The sequence below is a fragment of the Fonsecaea nubica genome (assembly GCF_001646965.1).
Source record: "Fonsecaea nubica strain CBS 269.64 chromosome Unknown Scaff67, whole genome shotgun sequence".
Taxonomy (NCBI): domain Eukaryota; kingdom Fungi; phylum Ascomycota; class Eurotiomycetes; order Chaetothyriales; family Herpotrichiellaceae; genus Fonsecaea; species Fonsecaea nubica.
Window position 1 is genome coordinate 115494 of NW_019173740.1, and position 21892 is coordinate 137385.

General features: G+C 53.2%; 7 protein-coding genes across 7 annotated transcripts; 2 read left to right on the forward strand and 5 right to left on the reverse strand.

The window, feature by feature from the left end:
* Positions 1 to 1655: 1655 nt before the first annotated feature.
* On the reverse strand, positions 1656 to 3279 carry AYO20_08472 (hypothetical protein; the record flags this gene model as incomplete). The annotated part of the gene is made up of 2 exons (XM_022646749.1): positions 1656 to 2682; positions 2753 to 3279. The coding sequence occupies 2 exons, from the start codon at positions 3277 to 3279 to the stop codon at positions 1656 to 1658; spliced, it is 1554 nt and encodes a 517-aa protein (XP_022497297.1).
* Positions 3280 to 3976: 697 nt separating this feature from the next.
* AYO20_08473 (hypothetical protein) lies at positions 3977 to 5371 on the reverse strand (the record flags this gene model as incomplete). Its single annotated transcript, XM_022646750.1, has 1 exon — positions 3977 to 5371. One exon carries the CDS (start codon positions 5369 to 5371, stop codon positions 3977 to 3979), a length of 1395 nt encoding a protein of 464 aa, XP_022497298.1.
* A 3006-nt stretch (positions 5372 to 8377) lies between these two features.
* Positions 8378 to 9676, forward strand: AYO20_08474 (hypothetical protein; the record flags this gene model as incomplete). The annotated part of the gene is made up of 1 exon (XM_022646751.1): positions 8378 to 9676. One exon carries the CDS (start codon positions 8378 to 8380, stop codon positions 9674 to 9676), a length of 1299 nt encoding a protein of 432 aa, XP_022497299.1.
* Positions 9677 to 10483: 807 nt separating this feature from the next.
* AYO20_08475 (hypothetical protein) lies at positions 10484 to 12195 on the reverse strand (the record flags this gene model as incomplete). The annotated part of the gene is made up of 2 exons (XM_022646752.1): positions 10484 to 11935; positions 11983 to 12195. 2 exons carry the CDS (start codon positions 12193 to 12195, stop codon positions 10484 to 10486), a joined length of 1665 nt encoding a protein of 554 aa, XP_022497300.1.
* A 1305-nt stretch (positions 12196 to 13500) lies between these two features.
* Positions 13501 to 16356, forward strand: AYO20_08476 (hypothetical protein; the record flags this gene model as incomplete). The annotated part of the gene is made up of 1 exon (XM_022646753.1): positions 13501 to 16356. One exon carries the CDS (start codon positions 13501 to 13503, stop codon positions 16354 to 16356), a length of 2856 nt encoding a protein of 951 aa, XP_022497301.1.
* Positions 16357 to 17632: 1276 nt separating this feature from the next.
* AYO20_08477 (hypothetical protein) lies at positions 17633 to 19704 on the reverse strand (the record flags this gene model as incomplete). Its single annotated transcript, XM_022646754.1, has 4 exons — positions 17633 to 18567; positions 18663 to 19005; positions 19086 to 19356; positions 19442 to 19704. The coding sequence occupies 4 exons, from the start codon at positions 19702 to 19704 to the stop codon at positions 17633 to 17635; spliced, it is 1812 nt and encodes a 603-aa protein (XP_022497302.1).
* Positions 19705 to 20568: 864 nt separating this feature from the next.
* On the reverse strand, positions 20569 to 21234 carry AYO20_08478 (hypothetical protein; the record flags this gene model as incomplete). The annotated part of the gene is made up of 1 exon (XM_022646755.1): positions 20569 to 21234. One exon carries the CDS (start codon positions 21232 to 21234, stop codon positions 20569 to 20571), a length of 666 nt encoding a protein of 221 aa, XP_022497303.1.
* Between the last annotated feature and the right edge of the window lie 658 nt (positions 21235 to 21892).

Sequence of the window (21892 nt, forward strand, 5' to 3'; positions counted from 1 at the left end):
CAAAGGGGGAGCAGGATGCGCGGTCCGCCCGCGGAATGCGGTAAAAGTGTTTATCCGACGGGATTCTTGCCGCAGCCTCGCCAAAGCGCAAAGGATTAAAAAACCCCATCACCAAGCCTATGCGCACCCATGCTATTTTTCTCATCAATCTTACTCCACGATTCCAATCGCCACTCAGCCACTCAATTAGAAAAACGGACACATCCTACGACCCGGTGGGGGATCCGAGGGCGAACCTTTTACAATTTCCCAAATGAGAAACGCACGGAGGTGTTCCAAAACCTGCAAAATGTCCTTGATCATAAATGTAATTGCGCCGCCTGAGTGCCAAGTCTCCTCTCCTCCCTGCCTGGGTTATGATTACTTGCCAGATGCAGCCGAATGGCCTTGTTCGCTCAGTCTGCCTGTCCAGCTACTGTCGCTGACGGCCTTGAGGACTTGCCCTTTGTAGGTCAGAAATCACATCTTCGCCGCCTTGTCCTTTTGTCAGACGCCGAGCATCCTTTCCTTTATGTCATGCTCGGACCCAATCGATCACCCATTCGACTCCGGGGGCCGTCAGCGACAGGATTTGCGCCAATGTGTTTTATATTGACCGAGCATGACAGTTAGGCTGTTGCTTTCTTAAAAGATTTGCCCTCCCCTCTCGTGCAACATCTCAAACAATTTTGATGTTATAAAACCTTGCAGCGAAGCAATGGCGTCTCATTACAGCTCAAACCGCGTATCATCTCACTCAGCCTTGTATGAACAATTACCAGACCATGCTAGGGATCAGCACATGTGCAATACGCCCGGGTTATTCGACCCATGCACGAGCAGCGAACGTCGGGAATCAAGGTCTGGGTCTTCCCCCAGCCCTGATTCGAGCAGCCTTCCCTTCCTTGAGGAATACCGCAATTTCCTCCTTAGCCAGCTTCATTCCATGAGAGCAGCTCAGCATTTTCATGCACGCTCCCATCACCGCCGTCGCCGCGTAGGATGTGGCCATGGGCGCGGCCACAGAAGATCGTGTCGAGGTAACCCAATTCAATCACCGTCCTTTGAGAGGATTCTACTTTACCTGCACCAGATGAGCACTGACCACGTCAGCCACCACAGTATCAAAAACCTGTCGCCGTCCGTTCCCAACCCGGCACTTGGTCCTGCTACAGCCTTCTCCCTTACGTCGTCGAGTCCATATCCATCAACCATGTCTGGATTCGCTCAACTCTTCTTGGATTCCCAACTCCTCAACGCCTCAACTCCTCAATCCCGAACATCACTTTTGTGAGTGCAGATTGGGTCAGGGCCGAAAAGCAACATTGGGATCCTAATATTTCAGGGTAGTCAGTCCTTCTGGGAGCCTGGAACAATCGTGGTTTTGAGCAAGAAGTCTGCAGCATGCGGTGTCTGCGACTTTGGATGTGCGGTAGAGTTCTGCAGAGCTCAAGATGCGATATCGATTGGGGTTGTACCATACGGTAACTGCCCTCTTGTCAGAAATAGTCTGAAGAATGAGATATGGCTTACCGTATACTACTGAGCAGTCCAACTTTTAATGTTCAGTCATCCCTCTGACTTGTCAAAACGTCTGTATGCCTTCCTTATAAAGCCTCTTACTCGAAAGGTCACACCCTTGTTCCATGCCTATTCTGACTGTGATCCTCGATCGATCAGACGTCAAGCATACTCCTGACTACCTGAGGTGGCGATTGTAGCGAGTGGGTGGACGACTCAGGCTGCGACAGACCGTCTCTGCGGGATTCGTAGGGTGTGTCCCTCTGATATTGTGGAGGTGGCAGTGAGCTTTCCGTGTCTGTAAATCGCGAGTCTATGCCCGTAGTGCCACTGTCTGTGACTGCAGATCTTCCGACGGACCTGGTACTGTTCACACTCTGCCTTGGTTTTCTGTACCTCGCGTCTTCTTCTTGCCTACGCCGCTGCCACCAAGCGTGTCCACTTTCGTCTTGTTGTTCTGCCCGGTTCGTATCTGTCGCATGAGAAATTTCTTCCAGTGGAGGTCTTCTGGAGGAGCTGGGCATTTTGAAGACTCCACCTGGCGATGCGGAGTGGCTCTGGGACCTGAACCACCAGGCTGGCGGTTTGCGACTGTGAGGTTGATGAGACTGCGCGGCTAAGGCAAGACCATCGCCCAATTCCTCACCCCTCGACGCGCGCAGGGCAATCAATACCTTGTCTTCATTTTCATTCATGTATCCATGGATGTTGAGCAGCACAAGAATGAGAAGAGCTGGTGCGTATCCGAGTCCGTACAACAAGCCAACGCTCAAGTCTCGACGAAATGGGGATAGCTCCCATACCCAAGATCCCGCAAGAACGTACGCAACGCGTAGGCCGAGACAAATGATAGTCAGCAAGAGTGTTGTAGGGATTTTTGCCCTGTAAGCCCTGCTGCCATAACCCAAGCGAAAGACAATAAGTCCAAGACAGACTGTCGCGAGGACAGAGGCCGATTTGAATCGAGCATCGAGGGCAACAGGTCTAGCCAATCCCTGAGTCTGCGTGGGCGAGCGTTGCTTCTGGGCAAACGACCAAGATCGTGGAACAAGGGTGAAGAACACCGCGCAGTCGAAGGCGTAGAAGAGTAAGGGAAGGTAGAAATTGGCTTTTTCGTGGAATGCGTTAGCCGACAAGGCATATGTTTGTGCCTCTTGGAATTGACGATGGCAGTATGAGCTCCTAAGCACGAGGTTAGACCGACCACAAGTCTTCTGGCGTCTGAAAGCAGAGTATATGCCGTCGTGCTCACCAGTTTCTCGCAGCCTCCCAAACGCAAGCCAGCAACACCGGAATCATCAAGGTCAGGAAGAAGCTTTGGAGGATGATGGGCGTGTTGACAATGTAGTCTCTGTCCACGTCGACAGCGGTAAAGGAGCTCAAGATGCCACAAGCGGCGACAGCCAAGGTCCAATACCACGGCCAGCGTCTACCCACCGGTTTCCACCCTCTTTCTCGAGGTAGGTATGTGCGGCCATGTTTCCTCAGGTTGATCGTGGAGAACAGAATCGTCAGGGCAAAGAGAGAGCCAAAGACAAGTCCGGTGATGCCCCGAGCACCAATGGGATTGATGGGTGTGTAACATGAGGTCGTATTGACGAACGTTCCGTTCGAGAAAAGGATGGGTTTGTGCGGGCCAAAAGCGAGAAAGCAGCGCGAGCCGTTGGACAGTGTGCCATTGTCGTAGAGCGTGTAATTCCAGAACTTCAGTGCAGTCTCGTTGAGAGCGACACCATTGATGAAGGTGGTGGAGTTTGCCGAGGATTGCGCACCCAGCATATCAGCGACGAGGGCTTCGTCCTTTTGCCTCACAGGCAGCTAGGAGGGCAATTCTGCTAGGGGCAATCGTTCGACATGGGCACTCGCTTTGATGATTGAAGGATGAGGCTGGCAAATATTGTGAAAAGGTCGAGTATTACTTGTGCTTGGAGATGGACTGATGCTGAGTGATGCCGATATGATTTGGTGGATCAACTGCCAACCGCAGGGTCCTTGTCGTCACTCGGCCCAGACTTTTCTCCGATTATCACATGGAGCCACATTAATGGAATCAAATCATGTCAGGCGACTAACTCTGGATCGAACGCAACCGAAATAATACGATTTTCGTACAGTACACTCTACTGCTTGAGCCTCATGCCACTGCTAATGTTAACGCACAAGTATCTCCGCAAATCCATCGTCACCATCCCTGCTTCTTCAAAGTCAAACATTGCCCCTATCAACGGCCGGGACTTGACCCGGCCAGTTCAGAACCCTTTCTTGAGAAAATAGGAGAAAAAAACAACAAATGGCAAAAGTCGAATACTGCAGTCATCAAAACTCGTGACTTCGTGCTCATTTTCGAAATCGATCGCATATCCGCCGCCTCTTTTGACCCGAACGCTAAATCCGATATGGTTGGAAACGCCGACTTTTTCCCAGCATGTCGTGCAATGCAATGTGATGCCACAACCCGAATAGGTCTCTTTCCGTCCTATACCTTGGCAAAGACGCGGTCTAGCTTGCTCAGGGCTCTCTTATCCTCTCGGAACCCTAGCTTCTCGCTGGGAATGTCTTGCGGTGGTGCCCCGTTCTTGGTTCCACCTGGACTCGTACTGCCTTGTCGGTCCGCTTCGGCCTCACTCTGGCTTTTCTCTGCCGGGGCAACATTCGTATCGATATTGTGTACGAGGGCGGTGATGGTGGGTGCCTGGCTGGCACTCACCGCGATGGTGTCAGAGGTCTGCGTTCCAGATTGATTTGCTTCGCTCTTGCCATTAGCGCCGTTCGTCTGGGTTTCAGCCCCATAGGTAGTAGGAGTGGTCAAGCGCGGATCTATTTGTATCCCCGTGCCCGCATTTTCACTAGCAGCTTCAGGAGCTTGCGTATTGACTGGTGGAGCAGGGCTGGATTGGTATACTGGCGGAGGGGGTTGGCTGACAGTGTAAGTGCTCAGGGGAGCCTGCGGGGAAGTGGCAGGCGGTAAAGGGGGAGGAATTGACGACCTCGAGTCTGAGTTTCGTAAGGGACGCTGATCGAAAGAGGACGGTGGTGCTTGGCTGAGTGATAGATGGTGTGGTGGAGGATATGGCGCTGGGGTGAATGCAAGAGGGGGCAAGCCGGCCTGAATAGCATATGGCTGTAGATAGTGTCCGGGAGGAGGGGTGTGCATCGGACTGATTGGGTAGATGTAGGCTGGGTGAGGGATGTAGCCGGGTGGAATATATGCTTGCGGCGGACCAGGGCTTGGGCGGTGATACCCTGGGGCACCTGGAGAGATGACATATCCTGGAGCCCCTAACATGGGCGATCGAGTGACGGCAGGGACCGTTGATTGATCGTTGATGGTGGATTCTGGATACATGCCTTTCGCGGGTTGTATCGAGGCCAGATTGGGATCGGTGCTTGGCTGTCGCAAGACCTGAGAGGCTGGATGTGTTCGGGAGTAGTAGCTGATGAGATGTAGGTGTTGGCCTTGGGAAGTGGTGATACTGAAGGACTGCTTCATCAGGCCATCAGGCTTGTACCGATAGCCGTCGGGTCCCTCCTCGCCCTCACCAGACTGCGAAGGATCGTCTTGACCATTTTCGGGGGTTTTGGCGCCTCGATTGGCCGTATTCACGTATGAGTTTCCTCCTCTTTTGCCTTCCATTTCCCGATAAGTCAAGAAGCTGCCCGAGACACGACTTGCACTCCAACTCTTGCCATCGGTCCATCGCCGCATTCCCGCTTCGCGCTCATCCCAAACAAAGACCGAGCCGGATCTGATGGATTGTCTCTCTTTCTCTGACAATCTCCGCTGGACTCGAGGGAGTATGCCCAACCTGCAGGCTTCGAAGAGGATGATGGCGTCTGTTGGCGTACGAACGAGCCCGTTGTATGTCTCCATTGTGTGTATGATCTGAAAAACCCTTTCTCCAGTTCCGCCGAAGCGACTAGTTCACCCAGAAGGGGTCCGCTCACTGTCGCGTATGTGATCGTCAAGTTGAACCTCGTTCCGTCAATCGCGGCGGGCTGAATGCTTTGGCGCAGACACTTCAGCTCGCCGCGCCCATTTGCCAAAGTCCAACGCGCTCCCTTTCTGCAACTGCAAGACGCAACCCAGTCTTGCCCGTCGTGCTTCTTCTGAGATATTGACTATTTTCTCCCTGGCGCAAAAGTTATCTCTCGTTAAGTCGCGATGCTTGATAGCGGAGGCTCAGTTGACTGAACTGTCTCTTGGACAGTGTTTGAGACTGGGGGAGAAGGCTAGGCGTAAACTGCTCGGGGGTTGGGAAATCGACAAGGGTCCAAGTTAGAAAACGAGGAAATGCTGGAGAGACGGCTTCTAATAATGCGAATGGAAAGGCCCATGGACAAGGCAAGTGGGCACACTCAAACAAGTCTTGGTGAGCGGCGTGGAGCCAATGGGAATATCTGCGGTGTCAAGGATAGACTCGCGGTCGGATATTACGTGGTCTGTGGTCTTGGGGAGATCACAGTCTGGCACGGCCGGCAGCACCGATTCGTGAGAACAAAGTTGGGAGCGTGAGAATAGCTGTGAAAAATGACCAGACTCCCAGAGCAGAGGCAGACAAATAGAAGAAGTTCAAGCCCGTAGTGTGGGAGGGACTCTGGCCTTTCGAGTGGACCCCTTGGCTGGGCCCTGGGCCTTGGAGAGGTGTTCCTACAGGTATGCCACTTCCGCAGCGGGTCAAGCTTGCACACTAGGCTTATGCTTAACCCAATGCCCGCAGCACTAGCTGGAGACGGGCCAGTGACCGCCATTCTTTACTGGGTCAGCGCCCAGCCTTCGATCGCTGGGCGCTGTAAGCGAGCAGGGCACCGTTTCGTAGGGGGAGAGGGAGACCCGGTATTCAGAGGGCCCGATAACCGCGGGAAAAAGAAATTCTGGCCCTCAATCGATCTCTCACTCAACTGGGGACGAGATGAGTCGTACTCCGATGCACGGAATCCCTCCAAGAAAAATCCATGTACCGAGTTATCGTTTTAAACTTCTACCCTTGAAATCCAAATCACGAGGATCGTCCCCTTGTTGGGGATCAGCGCGTCTGCCTGCCTACCGAATGGGAAATTGATTCCCAATTCTTGTTGGGTCTTTCCTGGCAAAGGACTCCGTGTCCTTTGACGGCCAATAACTGGTGGCCTTGCAATTTTCGGAGTGACTCCCCAATATTACTTGCGCACGGAGAAATATTGTCGTGGCATGACGCCCTGGGCAAAAAGCCTGAGTCAAACTAACACCCCATCCAAGGGCTTGGCATCAGGAAAGGTTCGGAAGCGAAGGGGAAGGGACACCACGCCCTTTTGTTTCGACAGGTGCGCATCGACGATGTACCATAGGTAATGCCGACACGAGGGTCTCTGGCATTATTGCCTAGATATCCAGGTGACACTTACTCGTATCTTCTGCTCGATATTTTCTCAATAACAGGCAACCCAGGTGACAGCCACACTTCCCTTCCACCAGGCCGACATCGCCAATGCAAAAGGCTTGGCATTACGCTAGCCAAGGCGCCAATAGTCTTGGTGGCTCTTGGGTTTCGCTTGGTGTTCTTAGTTTTGACGACCCTCGTGCCAATTGCCAATCTGACTCGCCGCTGGGCGCCTGGGCATCTGCGTAATGTCGTGTCTCGGCGGCTTCCCAGACGCCCCCTTGAATGCTTGGTCCGTTTCTGGGCATCTGCCTCCCTGGCCCATTTTCCCACCCATGATCCGGAACAAATTCCACTCTCTCTCACAGGCCCCTTTCCCAGCCGACTTTTTCGGTTTCACTTCACAGGTTGGACTGTTTAAACTGGTGGAAGACAATGATGGCAGCATTGACTTGTTTTAACGGGCGATGGCCAGGCCCCAAGTCGCCTCGGCTTTACCTCGTGCAAAGCAATGCCGGAGCATCTCCGCTTAGGCTTAAGCCTCTTGTTAAGCATGATTGCAGCCACCAAAGTCAAAAAGCGAACGGGGGTCCCAGTCAAGCGGGCTTGGGTATCAGCCAAGCCGCGTTGGACTTGGCACATCCGGACCCGTAAATGACACGGAATGATCAACTGACCAGTGATAACGAGATTACGTTTTCCGTTTCTTTTCGTTGCTGAGCAAAACACCTTGTGGGCGAGCACCTTTTCAGGTTTGCCAGGAGGGGGGCTTGCGTGTTCAATTGCGAGATTGGCAAAACAAAAGTGGGAACTCTTTTTCCCAGACATTCTTAATTGTGTCAACTTCTCTTCTCATGCTGACCGCATCTGTGCGCCGTCCTCATCCGTGTCTGGAATAATAATACCCCGTCACCCGTACCAGGAAGATCGACGTTGATTTCTCCAGTCATTCATAAAAAACCGCTATGCAATTGTACGCGGCACGCATAAAACTTGGGTCCTTCGGTGGCAAGAACCAGAAATTCCCTTCCCCACTTCCTTCACCACACCTCATCCCGTCGTCCGGACGCATGACCCATTTGGCATCCTTTATCATTCCTCGGCAAGTACCTGGTTGATTACTTGGTATCTTTCTTTTCCCCAAGTCCAGGCGCTAGTCACAAAAACAACTACCGCGTCTGGGTGCCATCCTGGCGGTAGCGTACTCCGTACTGGTAGTGGTGATAGCGGTGTGGAGAGCAGGCAACCACGTGGATAACAAAGAGACTCGGCGAACACACACGCAGGCCCCACCGGTTTTGTGCTTGTAACCCTTCCTACGAGTGTGTACCTCGTACAGTTGCATCTTGCTTCGTACTCGTACCGATCATTCGTCTCATCAAGTTTCTTAGCGCAGGCACATTAGGGTGACCCTGTTGACCCTACCAACCTACCAGCCCTCTTAATTATATACGCCCTTGAGGTTTAATCGCCACTTGTACAGTCATATGTAGGGTGCTCCGCGTACCTGTCGACCGAAAATGGAAACAATATTCCAAGACGCCCGACTCGACCCATCGATAGCACAGAAGCTCTATTCGACCCTTCCCTCCTCTTCCTCTACGAGACTCCTGCGGCTCGAGCCAGGGTCGTACGACGACCCTCTCGCGGCCTCGCTCGTTGTGGTGGATATAGCCGCGCCCTCGTGCCCCAAGTACGAATGTATATCTTACACATGGGGTGACGAGACATCGCCCAACTCCGTCCGAGTGGATGGGAACGAGGTCCCCCTCCGGTTGAATCTGGACCAAGCTCTTCGACGCTTTCGCTACCCCACAAAGCCCAGGCTTGTCTGGGTCGATGCCATTAGTATCCGCCAGGACGATCCGGACGAGAAGGCCCAACAGGTCAAAATGATAGGCGATATTTTTCAGAACGCCGCGACGGTGCTGGCTTGGCTGGGCGAGCACGCTGACTCGAGCGAGATTCTCTTCGACATTTCTCAAGAAGCTGCAGCTAACCTGTTTGACACCAACCGTACCGAGTTCCGGCGCAGGTACGACGCACTGGCTCAGTTCATGAATCGTCGCTACTGGCAGAGGACTTGGATCGTGGCCGAGATTGTCTGTGCCCGCGAGTTAATGATTTGCTGCGGCCCGGACAAGATCTCGTGGGGGCATCTTCTAAAGTATAGATTCACCGACGTGATGCGATTCGATCAGGGCTGGACGAGGAAGTTAACCAAGTTGGACGACTCGAGAGTCGCCCACAAGTTTGCCCAAGACCCCTCCCACCTGTCTGATGTGGAATGGGAAGGCCACCGCGAATTACAGGGATATCTGTACGCCGCGGAAAACACCGAGTGCCTCGAGCCTAGGGACAAGATCTTCTCGCTCCGAGCAATCCTGCACAGCACGAGCATGCGCAGTGCCATCCGTGTCGACTACAAGATGTCTCTCCCTCAACTCTGCGCCGACATTCTGAAAGCCGCCCTGGTGGCCTACGACAGCGTCCGGAACAACATCGCCGAGTTCTTGCTGCTGTCGTATCAGCTCGACAAGAGTCTGGCAATGCCATTGGCGGACAGACTTCAAGTGATCGACCTTCTTCTCGATGACCTAGAGGGCGTCGAGACACCGGCACTGGATATTGTGAGTGACATGTTATCAGACGGAGCCGTGGAAAAGTTCTTTGGGTTCGACTACGAACGCTATGACACGGATTGGAGCTGGGAAGAGAAGAGAGACCATGTCCTTTCGTGGCGCGACAAGGCACGACGGACGGGCAAGTGGCCTGCCACTCCTGGAACGGCACCAGGCCCAAGTCTGAACAAGACTTGACAGCACGGGTCGAACGCAGACTTTTGATTTTCTACGCAGTAATACCCCCGCCAAACTCCCTGTCCTTGTTTTTGCTTGCCCCTCTCCCCCTCCCCTCTAGTCAAGATCCACCCGCGCATTGGAATGAACAGCTTGATATGAACTTGCCTAGGTGAGCCTTTCTAGAGGTTGCTCAGGATATGACTCGGAACAAGCAGCTATCTGCCTAGGTAGCAATAAGTAAGTGAATCCCACAACAGATTTTGAGTACAGTACGATGCAAAGAACCGCGCTGCTTGCAAGACCCGCCTATCTTCATCTTCGTACTCTTTGGATATCCCTGGTACGTCTACCAAAGACCTAATGAACCAACTCCGGACTTTGTCGCCCTGTCACTATGTACCTATCTACCCGACCCGACCAACCAGTCTACATTGATACCCTGTACTCATTCCTATGGAACAGGTGGATGGGGCAGTGCAGTCTATACTTTATGAACTAAACTACGAGCCTCGAGCGATACCTGGACGTTGCGATTACGCAAGGCGCAGATGCAATGGTTCATAACTACTATCTAGTTGCGATCGCGGCGACAACATGACAGAAGTACAGGAAGAAGGTCTTCGAATGAATGGACTGATGATCAATCTTATCGATCTTCACAGCTGTGTTGTATCTGATCCATACATAGTACACATTAAGCCTGGTCCTGCAGTCTAATGTTTGTCAACGTAGCAAAAAGAACTTTTGAGACCCCGTGTCAAGTCAACTGTGCAGTGACAGTATGATACATCAATCATGATGACGAGTCTATCCCGCCCACTTCACCTATTTCTCGCCGCTGTCATATCCATTCACCTTTCGCCGCCTCACTTTGATGGTCGCGGTCATGGGCGGCACTAGACTCGTCCCAATCCACTTGCTCGCCGGCCTCTCTGGCAAAGGTTCAAACTCGTAGTTCTGCACCATGTACGCCAACAGCAGCTTCAGCTCATTCGCCGCCAGAAACCTCCCTGGACAGGCATGTCTTCCGTGTCCAAAGGGATGATATATCGGGGAAGTGCTGACAAAGGACAAGTTTGCTTTCCTAATGTATTCTTCGGTGGTGGTGGTGGTGGTAGTGGGATTATTCTGGTCCTTTGGGGTTTCCGATGGTTCTGCGGCCGATAGGTCTCGTTCCACAGAGAAGCGGAAGGGGTTATACGTCGCGGCATCGGGGTAAAGCTTTGGGTCGTTGTGGACGCCATTGGTTGGGACAGCAACACGGCTGCCATAGGGACAAAATGTTCCGTCGGGTGCAGTGATCCCTCCTGGCACTACGACCTGACGCATCATGCCGGCTCCCAAGAATGAGCCCAGGCGAGATGATTCCCGCAAGGCGGAATCTGTTTTGTACATTTTTGCGATGCCGGCTTTAGTCCAGTGGCCGTTATCCGCGGCAATGATGGAGCTGGCTTCTTCGCGGATGTGTTCCAAGTATCTCTTCGATGGGTCAGAGGCGACGAGGTCAAAGACCGCATTTGTGATGCTGAACGTTGTGGTGTGGATCGCGGCAAAGTTGACAGCCAGCAGTCTTTCGGCAATGATATCCGGGTCGCGTTCGCCAGGGTGTAGGCTCTCACGAGCTCGACGGATCGACCACTGCAGAAAGTCGTTGGGTTCGGGGTCACCAAGCTTCTTCTCTATGTCCCCGGTCTGACCTTCAAGAAGCCTCTGACGTCGCTCGATCTCGGGTCGAACAAGGCGGGCGAAGGATTTCGTGTGACGTCGGTTAGGTCGTGCGATCAGGACGGCAGCAAGAGGCCGTAGGAATGCGGGTAATAGTTTCAGGAGAGTCGATGCGACAGGGACGGCATTGGCAAAACCGATCCCATGCTCCAAGAGTGCCTTGTTCCTACACAAGGGCAAGCCGACAAAAACACGATTGCTAGTTCGAGCAGTAATGAGCATGAGGGTTTCGAAAGGACAGACTTCCTTCCACTCGGTTGTATCCGTGCCCCAGATCTCATCAAAAGCAGCACCTATTTCGTCCACAATGTCGATGGTGAGAGCTCCCAATTGGCGAGTGAGCTCATTTCTGATGGTCTCATGGTGTAGTGGCTGATCGACAACGACTGGATGAACAAACGTGTATTCCGTCTGTAGGACATCCTTGTGGGGTTCGTCGACATTCAAAACGCCATCTGGCTGATTGATGAGCCAGGTTATTGACGACACTGGGAGCAGAATCTCGTCCCCGCCGAATTTTGCAAGTATACACGATTTGTTGTTCTTCGAATACTGCAAACTGGTAAGTGAAAATCCCAGACGTAACCAGGTCGCCGTACCTGCTCATAAGCCTGATGGATCGTCTCCCTGTAGTTGATCGTCGAGCGAAGTCTGGCACGCAAGGACGTGAACAGTTCGCCTTCCTTGGTATTAAGCCAAGGGAGGTCGGGTAGGCTTGGTCTCGGTTGGCGGAGCTTGTATAGAAGCAGGAGAACAAGCACCACAACGAAAAGGACGGCCGAGACTTGTGGCCGCAGTATGTATTCAATCATACTTGCAGGTCAATCCGACAGCTTTGGCGGTTTGAAAGAGCACCAGACTTGATGGAGACACGGTTCAGAACACAGTGCGGTGGGTTGCGCTCCTTCGTTCTTAAGCATACCGCAGCGCTCGAGGGTCGTATATGTGAGCTGACGTGACAGCCTTCGTCCATATGGTTTGTCCAGTCGTTGGGTCAAACGGAATATCGAGCTGACAGAAAGGAATGTCATCCAGCGGCCGACTTGACCGGGGGCAGTGTTCGGGATATGACCGAACTGTTCACTGGGAATGTCAGCACTCCGGGCGGCTCAAGAAGGGCGCAAGATCACTCACGTTCCTCGTGGCAAAGCCATTCAGACACCTCGGTTCAGGATACAGGAAGGATCACAGGGGTCTTCGAACCAGAATCCGGAGCGAACATGAGCCGGATCTGATCTGGAACAGATGCGGCGAGATGATCGTCGGTAGTCTTTCATCTTTAGGCTCGTCCTTCCCATTGTGTGGGTGGAGGCGTCTGATCGAGCGTGTTTCGCCAGACGATTGGTGTTAGGCGAAGTTACAAGGAGTAGAAAGGCTGAAAATAGGGTGAGGACGGCGAGCGGTTTTGCTCGTTTCAAGAAATGTGTCGACGCGGTGCTGAAACATGTAAGACTAATAATCAGGGCGCGTCTCGGGAGCTTTGAAGAAGTCGGGGGAAAGAGATGTGAAGGACCGACGCTATACAATGTTGTATGCTAGAATTGTCACTTGTAACCGGCCGGGTAGCGGCGCAGGATGGGTAGAAGCACTTGAAAGTTGGATAATTGTACGTAGAGGAAGCCATGTCTGTGGGGTTTCCATCAGGTTACGCTCGGTAAGAATTAGGCACTGATGGGCTCTCGGATAACGTTGGGGGGCCCGGGGAGACATCGCTAAAGGTGCCCCTTACAGTAATTACCGAGTACCTAATCAGCTAATAATGTGCTTGCACAGCAGGCACCCAGGCAGGTACACGTCTCGCCCCCTCGATGCCAGAACAACTCGTAAACTAAGCCCCTCTAAGACGGTGACTACACAGCCTTGCAGCCCTCACCAGCCACAGATGACGGGGACCGCCACACCAGCAGCCACAGACGCGTCTACTGGTGATGCGAAAACAAACGCTGGCGCACGTAAAGCCACTATCCCAAAAACCACCCCGCGTTAATCTGTTTAACGGACTGAGATGCATTGCGAGAAATCTTGTCTAGACACTGCCCGATTTCTCTCCATGTCAGTGCGGCCTTGACGTAGGCTCCTTGTCATGCACCCCGGGTCTCATTCTTTTCGCACTGCCAATGGCGGACCCACGATTGAACCGCATCGAGGGCACCTTGACCTCTCTCCTTGAAAGCCTTGTTCCAGCTCTTTCTTCCGACCAAGACGACACTGATACCGAGTTCCGCATTGAACGCGCTATTCGGTATGCAAAAGAGACCGTCCTCGGAGCCGATGGCAGACTGCCCCCAGATACCAATCAGGCGCAAGACTTGATCAAGCGCAAGTTGTTGCGAGAGAATGCCTCTCCAGAGAAAGCGGCCAGGTTTAGCAATTTGTATTCCAGACTACTCGCCATTCCCGTTCTCAACCAGAAATGGGCCATTTTGTATCTCCTCTACAAGCTGTCGGACAAGTCTCTCCCTGAGCGTCCTCGAAACCCTCTTGCGGACTCGGAGCACCTCGCAAATATTCCGCGGCGACGCACCTTGTCCCCCGAAACCACTTTTACGGCGGAGGAGGAGCTAGAAGAAGATTATGATAATGAAGAAGGAGAAGAAGAGCCGGAACTGCCGAAGGTGTCGACCCGTAGCCATCGTGCCTTGTCAACCAGATCCCGAAAAGCCAATGAACAGATTGAACCGGCCGTGAAAGAGGAGGAACAATTACAGACTCAAGAACCAGTTGAAGAGAAACCTCCCGCGCAGAAGCAGGAGCCTCGAGTCATCTATCCTTCGGAATTAGATCTGCTGCGTGACTTGCCGTTCAATCTACAAGGCGTGTCATCCGCACACCTTCAATTCGCAGACAATGGCTCTCTCAAACTGCCCCCTAGTCTGCCGGTTCCCATTCTTTCTCTCCTCCATGCACTCGCAGAGCCTTGTCTGCTCTATCGGGGATTGGCAGAGTATGCTGCAGGTCAGGACGGAGGTCTCATTGATCAGAGCCTTCGTTCCGCCATCAACAATGAGCTACGCTCCTACTTGAGCCTGGTCGCCTCGTTGGAGACCGAGGTTCGACAAGCTTTGGCCTCTATTCAGAATGCGAAAGACCCGAAAGTGGTGCGCCTCACTGGTGTCACGTTGAAGCGATGTCTGATTTGGACAAGAGAGGCCACCATGGCCCTTCGATTGATGAAACTGATTGTCGAGGACTCGAGGCAGAAGCGAGGAGGGCAAGTGCTATCTCTCATACACAACTTGTCCTCATCCCATGGCGATCCCTTTGTGGCGTCATTTGCGGAAAAGCTTCTGGCACATGTTGCACGTCCGTTTTATGAGATGCTCAGGCATTGGATCTATGATGGAGAATTGATTGACCCATACCACGAATTCTTCATAACACAGCCCGATCCGACTGCGCAACCTCCGGTCGATCATAGACACGTTGCGACTTCCGTGTGGGAAGAGAAATACAAGCTCGACTCAGGCATGGTACCGTCGATCATATCGTCCGAGTTCTCCAGAAAGGTCTTCTTGATTGGCAAATCTCTCAACTTCATTCGCAACAACTGCGGAGACTCGGACTGGGTCATCAAATATTCCAAATCAAATTCAAAGTCACTCGACTACGCAAACACGGCCAATCTCGCACAGTCAATCGATGTGGCTTACCGAACGACAATGTCGCGATTGACTCATCTGATGTCGACAAAATTTGGCCTGTTCACACACTTGACGGCAATAAAGAAGTATATGTTGCTGGCCCAGGGTGACTTCTTTGAACTCCTCATCGAGTCGTTGGCTCAACATCTCGATCGTCCCGTGAATTCAATGTACCGACACAACCTTACGTCGCAACTGGAACATGCCATACGGCACTCCAACGCCCAGTATGACGACGCCGAAGTGCTGCGACGATTGGATGCCCGAATGCTTGAATTGTCGAGCGGCGAGATCGGCTGGGACTGTTTCACCCTGGAATACAAAATCAGTGCCCCGTGTGACGTTGTCATTACTCAATGGGCCAACACACAGTATCTCAAGATATTTAACCTGCTCTGGAGAATCAAACGGGTCGAGTATTCCCTCAGCTCGACCTGCAAACGATGCATGACGGGCGGTCGAGGAGTCCTTGCTGCAGTTAGTGACAAACTGGGCAACGATTGGAAACGGTCGAGATGTGTTGTCGCAGAGATGGTTCATTTCGTTAATCAGCTTCAATATTATCTTTTGTTTGAGGTCATTGAGGCCAGCTGGAAGAAGCTCGAAGAGGCTTTGCACAAGCCGGAAGCCACCCTTGACGATCTAATCGAAGCTCACACCAATTACCTGAACAACATTACGAAAAAGGGGTTGATCGGGCAGCAAAGGCACCCGGTAACAGGCCAGCAAGAGGACAGCCTTATTGTCCAAGTCCACCACATCCTGAAATGCATGCTTGCCTATCGAGAAGTCATTGACTCCCTCTACTCGTACAGTGTTGCAGAGTACACTCGACGTCAACAGTTCAGTGCGAAGATAGAGCGACGAACTGCTCAAGGGAAATGGGGTATCACCGAAAAGGATCTCCTGGGTGATTCGAGGGCCAGCACACCCACCTCCGTAGCAGGTGCAGGAGCTCTCAGGGGCAATCAACTCCTCGTCGAAGAGAATGATTCATCACTTGCTACACCCAATGAAAATATACACATTGGGGACGACGAGACTCATCTGAATTCTCTGAGGGCACGACAGTTGCATCTATCGGCCGATTTTCGATCGCGGCTCAGCATGCTGTTGTATGATTTGGCACACCAACCGGACGTCGATCTGAGATTTTTGGGAGTGGTCATGAATTTCAACGAGGTGTATCAACCCGTCAACATCCGGCGGCAACAAGCTAGACGGGCTCGAGAGAAACGAGAACTGGAACGGAAGGCTCGTGAAGCCACTGTTTCTTCCGAAGGCAACATCTCTCTGGATAAGGACTTGAACAGCTCGGCCGCGAAGTCATGAGGTATAGCAAGAAATGCCATCTTGGTCGTTATTTCCGAGCGAGGCCCTGACCCTGAGCTGAAAGGAGCTGCTTTGGAAAGAAGCCGAATGGCCCTAGAAGTCCTGCATTGGGTATCCGGACGTAACGATGGCAAGATCAAATAGAGGTCGCTCATGGCTCTGCAACGGGCCTTTCATGCTCCGAATCAACATCCAATAGTTAGACCGCCTTGAGTTCGACCTCTGTCATGGAAAACGACCTCTCTAAATCAACGCGCATTGATTGTACAATGGAGAAGACTGTCCTCCTACTATATGGCCCCGCGAACGGTGACCGATAAGTCACCTCCTGTCATTTCACGGCCACTTGCTTGTTCTTATACAACAAACACTCCGGTGTACGGCTCAGCATCAGATTCGATTCCCCGATTCCGTCTGGAGGCTCCCGCACAACGACGACGGAGGAACTGGTGCTAGGGCTTTCTTGCGAGGTCAAGCTGTACCTCCTGGTCATACTCGGAACGAAGTAGGAACTTTATCGGAGCTGTGAAACCTCCCTCAGATCAATCTCCCTCGAACGACAGCCGCTCGACCTCTGCTCCTCCCCAGATGGATTCTCCCTCGGTCTGAACCCAGCCTGGCTCCTCGCCGCCTACAGCTTCTCCTTCGAACCAAGACTGCATTTCATGAGGGCAGGGCAGGGCAGGGCAGGGCAGGACAACTCAATAGACCACCTTGGAGAATACGCTTGCAAAACCGACCGGGTCCCCTTGATCCATTCCTCGAAAGGCGCAGAGGGGGTTCGTAAAGCTAGATTTCGGAACTATGTATGTCCTCTTGCCCTGTAGATTCAGGGTTGAAGATTCAGTTTAGATTGAATAGTGGTCGACGAGGAGGAGGAGAAGAAGAAATCGAGTTCGAGGTGTGACATGATACCTAATGAATGAACCCAAAAAAAACGGAGGATTTTGGGAGAGAATGACGAATCGTGGATCGCCAGGCGGCACATATGTACTTGGGTAGTATCACTACTGCCCAGCTGGGTATCAATACCTACAGTAGACCTAATCACCCTTTTGTCTTGTTTTGCTGTTCCCCATATGTACCATGTCATATGGACCATCATAGATCGTCCGTTGGCGTCATGAAAAAAACACCAAGAATCGCTTTGATTTTCCTCATGTTCTATTGGTATCCTACCCTACCCTACCTACCCATCACACTACCCAATACTACTAACCTACCTAGGTATGTACGTACCCAACCATGACGCTCTTTCAGGGAGAAACGATAGAGATCAAAAGACCGTGCCTCTCACCTGCGCGACCTTTTTCACGTTGATATTCCGGATCAGGAACATCCAAATCAACGACAGACCCATGATGCCGGTGCCGACGGCGAGCATGCGGGCCTGGGCGTAGCCGTAGGCGTGCTGGATGGCACGGCGCTCGGCGGAGCCCTTGGCGTAGCTCAGCTGGACGTCGAGGCTGTTGTAGATGTCTGCGAGGTCGGTCGGGGAGGTGTCGGCGGGGAGGTAGCGGGCGAGGGCGTCGGCAAAGGTGTTTGTCCAGATGGCGCCGGAGATGGTGTTGCCGACGGCGCCGCCGACGTTGCCGACCACGTACAGCAGGGCCAGCACGGCGGCGACGTGCTGGTGGTCGGCGGCCGCGAGGATCGCGATCTGCTGCACGATGATGAAGATGGCCCCGCCCACCGCGATCAGGATCTGGCACATGACGATGTACCCGATGCCGCTGTCGGGGCGGCGGAAGTGGATCATGAGGCCCTGTGCCATGATGTACAGCGGCACGGCAACGAAGAGCAGCCACTTGAAGTAGCCCGTGCGGCGGATCAGGAGGCCCACGAACAGCAGCAGCACCCCGGACACGACGTCGAACGTGCTGCCCACGTACCCGGCCTCGGCCAGCGTGAGGTCGTTGACCACCTGCAGGAACGACGTGAAGTAGCTGTTCCAGCAGTAGTACGACACCTGGTACGTGAAGTCGAGCAGGCACGCGCCCACCACCGTCCGGTTGGCCAGCAGGTTGACGTGCAGGAACGGTGCCCGCGCAACGTACGCCTCGTACAGTCCGAACGCCGCGAGCACCACGAACCCGACCACGATCATGGCGATGATGTAGTCCGTGGCCCACCCGTGGGGAGCAGAGTCGGCCAGAGTGAACGGCAGCAAGAAGACCGTCAGCCCGCCGGCGAAGAGAATCACTCCGGGAGCTGTTTCGTAGCGAATAGAAAAGAAAGAGTGTCAGTCAAAAGGTATTACATGACATGTTGGGAAATGGATCGGGCAGGCCGAATCACCCACGTACCATCAAATTCTTGAACATAGTGCCAAATGTTTTGCGTCAAGGTCCGGCCACTGCGCTCTCTGGCGAGGAGGCCCTGTTTCGCGGCTTTGCGCAGGTTGACCTTCAGAATGATGTACAGCGGCGCCGCCACGAACGGCAAGATGATGGCGAAGCAGCCGAATCCCCATCGCCAGCTGAGGTTGTAGTAGAAGTCGTCCGAGGCTTTGGGACCGGCGAATGCAGTGATCATGTATGGCGACGATGTGAATGCGTACGCCAACCCTCGATTCTTCAGCTTAGACGCATCGGCCGTGATCACGTCGATGCTGTATATCAAGCCCCCGAACCCAATGGAGTAGAACACCTAAAAGATCGTCTCGTGGTTAGCCTCGTGTGACCCTCCTCCAGAAGCTGACTCCTCCGCATGATGGGTGCTTCGCGTACCTGTGCTGCGCAAAATGTGGACAGACCGCTGCAAGAAGCCATCAAGATCAAACCCAGTGTGGCAAAGGCGACCATGAGGAGGAACCCTTCGGCACGACCCCAGATGTCAAGCATCTTGGCCAGAGGAATATAGATTGCGGCACTCATCGAGTTGGCGACAATGTAAATGACGGTCAATAGGGAGTGCGTCTCGAAAGAGCTCGTGGCGAAGGGGACCAAGTTATACAGGATCGACGACTGGAAGGCATTGACGAAGTAGAGGAGGAACATCCTGACGAGGAAACAGTCAGCCCAGAGCACTCTCTGAGTATCTACCGCGTCGCGGAGACACCGCTGGCAAGGTCAGTCAAACATACAGGATGAAGACGGCGACGAGAGATCTCTTGGACCAGGTCAGGGTGACGGCCTGGACATCCTGGACACCTCTTTGGGCCGCTTCGTCAAGGCCCTCTTCCTTCAGGTCCTCGTCATTGATGTTGGTGGTTGTTGTGTTGGCCTCGATGTTGTCTGTCGCTGCGTCTTTCTCATCTCTCCCCACCGGAGTCATGGGGACAGGAGTGACCACATCGTCGGTGGTCGTTCGACGGAATCCAGGCCGGAGCTTTGGAAATACTGGCATTCTGTTTGGGTGAAAACAACCACAGACGGCGGGGAATGGTAGAGACTGAGGAAAAAGGTAAAAGGAAAGAGAGAGCTTCTAGCTGATGTGCCCTGCAGATCTCCCTCAACCTACCTTTTTCACATGGAGCGCAAGCTGCAAGCTGCAACCTCCAAACAGCAAAGCCAGCATGATAATTCGCAAGCGAGGGTCCCCCCCTCATGGCATGGTTGCAACTCTGCTGTCATGGGTTCTGGGAGGCGCACAAATAGTTTGCTACCGATGCACCAACCATGACCCAATGTACTTGCAAGGGACCCGATGTCGGGATTTTGAGTTGCGGGATGGATACCGGCTTGCCACTGCTTGTCAATGGGAAGCTCAAGAGCCACGAGGGCCACGAGAACCACAAAAGAAATAGCCGACTTGGTAGCGTCTTGTTGGCCTCTTTTTCTTGACGAGGCTTATCAATCTTATGACGGGATAAGATTAGATTTTGCTGTTGCCATCGGCCGATTATCTGATGATCAAATCTTTCTTGCTGGGTCCCCACCGCATTACAGCCCCGACACCGGACATTGATTTGCGCAGACGTGGAACCGGTACCTCGTATATTGTTGTACAAAGTACAAGCGAAGCTATTCGGGCCTATCAACCCCATTGCCAAACTACGACCGAGAACCCTGGACCTTATACAGCACACTTGCGGGCAGATGAGTGGTGGTTGATTTGTACGCAGACTCGAATCATGCAGGGGTGGCCACTCAAGATAGCTATGTAGGAGACATAGCTACGAGCAATGAAAAAGAAAAGACAAAAGACAACTACAAGGAGTCATGAGAGAGAGAAAAAAAGAGAACAGAAAAGTCGCCGACAATAGAAAACTCAATGCCACTGCCCACAAAGGCCTTCCTCTGCTTTACCCAGCACAGGATCATTCTCTGGCTTCGGCACAGACCACACCTTGTCGAACCTCCCCACGTCCTCACCACCCTTTGCAAAGTCCCAGTGACCTCCGCCCTTGGGATACGCCCCGATCATGGTGAACCCGGTGAGCTCGATGCCGGCCAACGTGTCCTTGGTGCTACTGCCTTGCCCGGCCACCGCATGCCCGTCCCCGGGCGTGAGGAGCTTGAACTCGGCGGGAGGGGATGTGTTGAAGGTCTTGTGCGCCGTGCCGGCGGGCAGGATGAACACGTCCCCCGCCCGCGCTTCGACTTCGATGCCGCCCTCCTCCCTGCCGGATCCGTAGGTGCTCTCGTCCAGGTCGGCGACGGTGTCGGCGACCCCGAATCGGATCGTCGCCGTCCCCGACAGCACGGCCATGCACTCATGCACCGCGGAGTGGTAGTGCGATCGCTGCGATGGGCCGTAGCGGAAGATCCATTGCGTTTCCCACCCGTTCGCCGCGAAGAGGTCGTGAGCCTTGGTTGCGATGCTCTCGTCGGTCGTGTTCGTGGATGACAGGAGACCAGGGTAGTGGAGGAGGGGATGTGGCGAATTCGGAACGAGCGAGGTTGGTGGGAGATGGTATTTCTTCACTGTGACCATGTTCTCGATCCCCCGCTATTGTGCCGTGGTATCGTGCGCTTTATCAATTCTGTGTAGTTCGACAACAGAGGACGTCCTGACCATGAAGCTGGTTCCAAGCCCTCATGAGCCGACGCAGGTTCCCTGGCTCCCCGCTTCTTTGAGCAAGTGAGGGGAGGATTGATCGCCCCATGACACTCAAGAATCGGCAAGATCAGAGGCTACTGAGGCTTCGCTGAACAGTCGTCGACATCATTCTAGAAATGCGGTAAAGAGTCCACTTGATCACGAATTGTGCTTGCGAAATTTGTAGTATGCGGGTATTTTGTTGTACAACTTTGCAGTCGAAACCAGCTGGCGAATGGATCTTTAATCTTGCCGAGATGCAGCTCCACCTGAACTCTTCGCAAGTATTTTCTCCTAGGGCTCCTTTCAATGGTCTATCCTGGTACCGTCGAGGGAGATAATACTCTCACACCTCGAGTTCCACACTTACAAGACCCAATATTCTCCTCACCCTCCGAAGCCTTTGGTAACCCTAAGCCGGTCTTCATAGACACAGCTCCCACCCAAGTATTATCATGCTCCGTCCATGTCGAGCGCCTCCCCACTTGTCCACGAGTAGACGACAAACCAGGTGTCAGACGCACAAAAGGAGCGCGTCCTCGCCAGAAAACCG